Here is a 3,272-nt window from a genome sequence, read left to right as displayed (position 1 = left end):
GCAAGCTGGATGCACAGAGGGCACGGTGGAAGCGTGATTGTGGTGAAGTTGAGGCTGCTGCAGCTGCTGCTGAAGAGAGCAAAGATGGTGAAGAGATAGATAGCCAATCTGGCGAGGTGAAGGCCCAGATTGAACAGATGAAGCTTCAAATTGACAGTGCTCTGGGAGAGATTGCGAAGCTGCAGATGCAGATGGGTGAACTGAAGACAAGCATCATGGGAGCTTTAGTGGTACCTGTTGTATGTGTTTGTGTTGGCATTGTGCTTGCGCTGACAATGTTGTGGAAGTGATTCCACTGTCATTGTTAGCTAGAAGTGATGGTAGTGTAGTTAGTCAGCCTTAGATGGTAGTGCAGTTAGTCAGGTATTAGTGTAGTTGTGTCTCGGTGAAGCACCTCATTTTGCAGGTTTGAGTGTGTGCCCTCCTTTTGCTCACTTTGCTGGGACATGTGTGACATGCCATAACAATTTGTGAAGCTGAATGTCATAACATATTGTGGTGCTGAAATGAAATGGATGACTTATTGCCTATCTGAATTCTGTCATGGCACATTTGAATTTTGTTATAACTTATTGTGGTGCTCAAATAAAATGGATGGATGGAAACATGGTGAAATATTCTGCCATAACAGGCTGATCTACATAACAGATTCAATAGCCATATCAGGCTGACCATACAAAACAAGTTCAACAGCCATATCAGACTGACCATACAAGACAGGTTCAACAGCCATATCAGGCTGACCATACAAGACAGGTTTGACAGCTGAAGCTACATAGCAGATTCACAGCTGGAGCATTACAAAAGCTAGACAGTTTACAAAAGCCAGATGCACAGCTGAAACATTCAAGATCCTCCGGCTGACATGTTCAACCAAGCTTTCAGGCTCCTAACAACACTTGGGGCTGGAGCAGGTTCAGCTTGCTTCTGTTTTTTCTTGGCTGGGGTCTTCTTCTTCTTGGGGGTCTTCTTCTTCTTTGGTGTCTTCTTCCTTTTTGGGGACTTCTTCTTCATGGGTGGCTGCTGTGATGGTCCAGCAGTGTCTTCAGTAGGTTGCTTTTTTCTACATTCCAAAGAATTGCAACGTGAGTGATAGGTCCAGAAACAAAATAAAACTGAAAATGACAGATTACTACCTCTTCTTTGGAGTTGATATTTCTCCATCTTCTCCAACCACATGCATCTGGCAAGTCTTGGCGAAGTGCCCAAAGTCTTTGCACCTGTTATATCTGACCTTCTTTTTTGTTGCCTTCTTCTCTAGACAACCCCTAATCCTCTGTTTTCTTGGCCTTCCTGCTGATCTTCCCAATAGAGGAGGGTACACCTTAAAGCCAAGATCCACAGTTGGCCATTGAGATCTGTCAGGCATTGCTTCCACTCTTCCTTCATATGCAGCCCTGAACTTAGCAACTAAATAATACTGATGCACATAATCCCCAATATTCATCCCTCTGTTGGACAAAATCCATGCCAAGGCATGTCTACATGGTTTGCCAGTTAGTTGCCACTCTCTACATGAACACTTGTGGTTTGCCAAGTCCACAAAGTACCTCCTAGTATTGTTCCACTTGTCAATCAGGGTCACCTCTGCAATGTCTTCATCACTTCTGGCAACCTTAACAACCTACAGGTTCATGCTGATTGCATTCAGTTCCTTCATCACATTTGGCAGAATTCCATCTTCCATCTGCCTTGCTATCTTCTTCCTAAGATACCTCTTCTCCATAATCAGCTCTCTCAAACCATCAACCAGTTCATGTAGCAACAGACCCTTCAAATGCCTTATCTGAGCATTGAAACTCTCAGAAACATTGTTGGTCAAATAATCACACTTCGAGAATTCTGAGAATCCACTTCTGTACCATAACTTATTGTGATGCTCCTCCAGAAAATCTATAGCATCTGGGGCAACCTCAAAAATTTTCTTCATGTGCCACCTGAATAATTCCTCTGTGTAGCTTCTGGCAGCTGGATACAAGTGCTCTGTAAACACATCTCCTTGATAGGACTTCATGAAGTTGCCATACAGATGCCTCATGCACTCTCTGTACTCAGCAGTTGGAAAAACAGCACCTACTGCTGTCTCAAGACCTTTACATGCATCTGTACAAATGGCCAGGCCCTCTGGTATCCCTACAAATCTCTGCAATTGCTCCATAAACCAAGTCCAGTTCTCCTCAGTCTCTGAATCTAACACAGCATATGCTAGGTGATACAACCAGTTGTGCCCATCTACAGCAGTGGCTGATGCCAACTGACCTGTGTATTTACCATTCAGTTTTGTAGCATCTACACCTATATATGGTCTACACCCTGCTAAGAACCCATCTACACTTGGCTTCAATGCTACAAAAATCCTCTTGAAGCGCATCTTCTTATTTTTTCCTCTCTAAATCAATCTCAATCAGACTACTAGGTGAACTAAGCTCCATCTGTGCTTTCCAATTGAACAATAACTGAAAACTCTCTTTATATTTACCATGAACTTGCTCTAGTGCAAGTTTCAAACCAGACCAAGCCTTTGAATACTTCAACTTGATGCCATAATCCCCATCTACTTTTTCTTTGGCATCCTTTGCACCCTTGCCAGGATTCTTCTTCACCCAGTCAGACAGTCTGTCAGCAACCCACCCATGTGTAGTCATTTTGCTTTCCCTCAGTTTGGTAGTAGGGCAATTGTGCTCAGCAGGAAGGACTTTTATCTGCAACAACATTAGTTAATGGGTTAGTCAATTATCAGCAAACACTACAACCAAGAGCAACAGTCTTAACAAAGCATATTTACCTCAATTGTCTTGGTACCATTAACTCTAGAAGCATGTATTCTCCATGGACATTTTGTATGGGCACACTTGGCAATGAACCTGGTCTTATCTGTCTTCAGGTCAGTGAACTCAAAGCCCCTCTTCACTGCATAATGCCTGACTGCTTTTCTGAATGTCACAATATCAGGAAATAATGAAACCTTCTCAATATTTGGGTGGTCAGGATCATGTATCACATTGAACTCCTGGGGATCTGCATCATTTACCTCTACCTCAACTGGTCCTCCTCCACCTCCTTAACCTCTTTTCCCTCCTTCACCTCCTTCAGCTCCTTCCCCTCCTTCACCTCCTTCGGCAGCAGGGATATTTTCATGAGATTCAGTTTGTTGTGCATGAGATTCAGGCTCGGATGCTGCTGCAGTTGATGGTGGCACAGGCATATAGATGTGCTCATCATCCGCACCAACATATTCCTCCTCATTATCAAATAAGTCAGTGAATAGAACA

General features: G+C 43.4%; 1 protein-coding gene and 1 long non-coding RNA gene across 2 annotated transcripts; both read right to left on the bottom strand.

The window, feature by feature from the left end:
• Positions 1-1,624: 1,624 nt before the first annotated feature.
• Positions 1,625-2,371, bottom strand: LOC120648284. The gene has a single exon (XM_039925006.1). The coding sequence runs from the start codon at positions 2,369-2,371 to the stop codon at positions 1,625-1,627; it is 747 nt and encodes a 248-aa protein (XP_039780940.1).
• Positions 2,372-2,574: 203 nt separating this feature from the next.
• LOC120648918 lies at positions 2,575-3,272 on the bottom strand. The gene is made up of 2 exons (XR_005665123.1): positions 2,786-3,272; positions 2,575-2,702 (listed from the first exon to the last, which is right to left on the bottom strand). It is a non-coding gene; the product is annotated as an uncharacterized LOC120648918 (long non-coding RNA).

This window comes from Panicum virgatum, chromosome 9K, assembly GCF_016808335.1.
Source record: "Panicum virgatum strain AP13 chromosome 9K, P.virgatum_v5, whole genome shotgun sequence".
NCBI lineage: Eukaryota > Viridiplantae > Streptophyta > Magnoliopsida > Poales > Poaceae > Panicum > Panicum virgatum.
Note: the sequence above shows the minus strand (reverse complement) of the source record. Positions and strands in the feature narration are given on the sequence as shown.

Coding starts and splice junctions, on each gene's coding strand:
- LOC120648284 (XM_039925006.1), bottom strand. CDS start 2,371: ATGCGCTTCAAGAGGATTTTTGTAGCATTGAAGCCAAGTGTAGATGGG.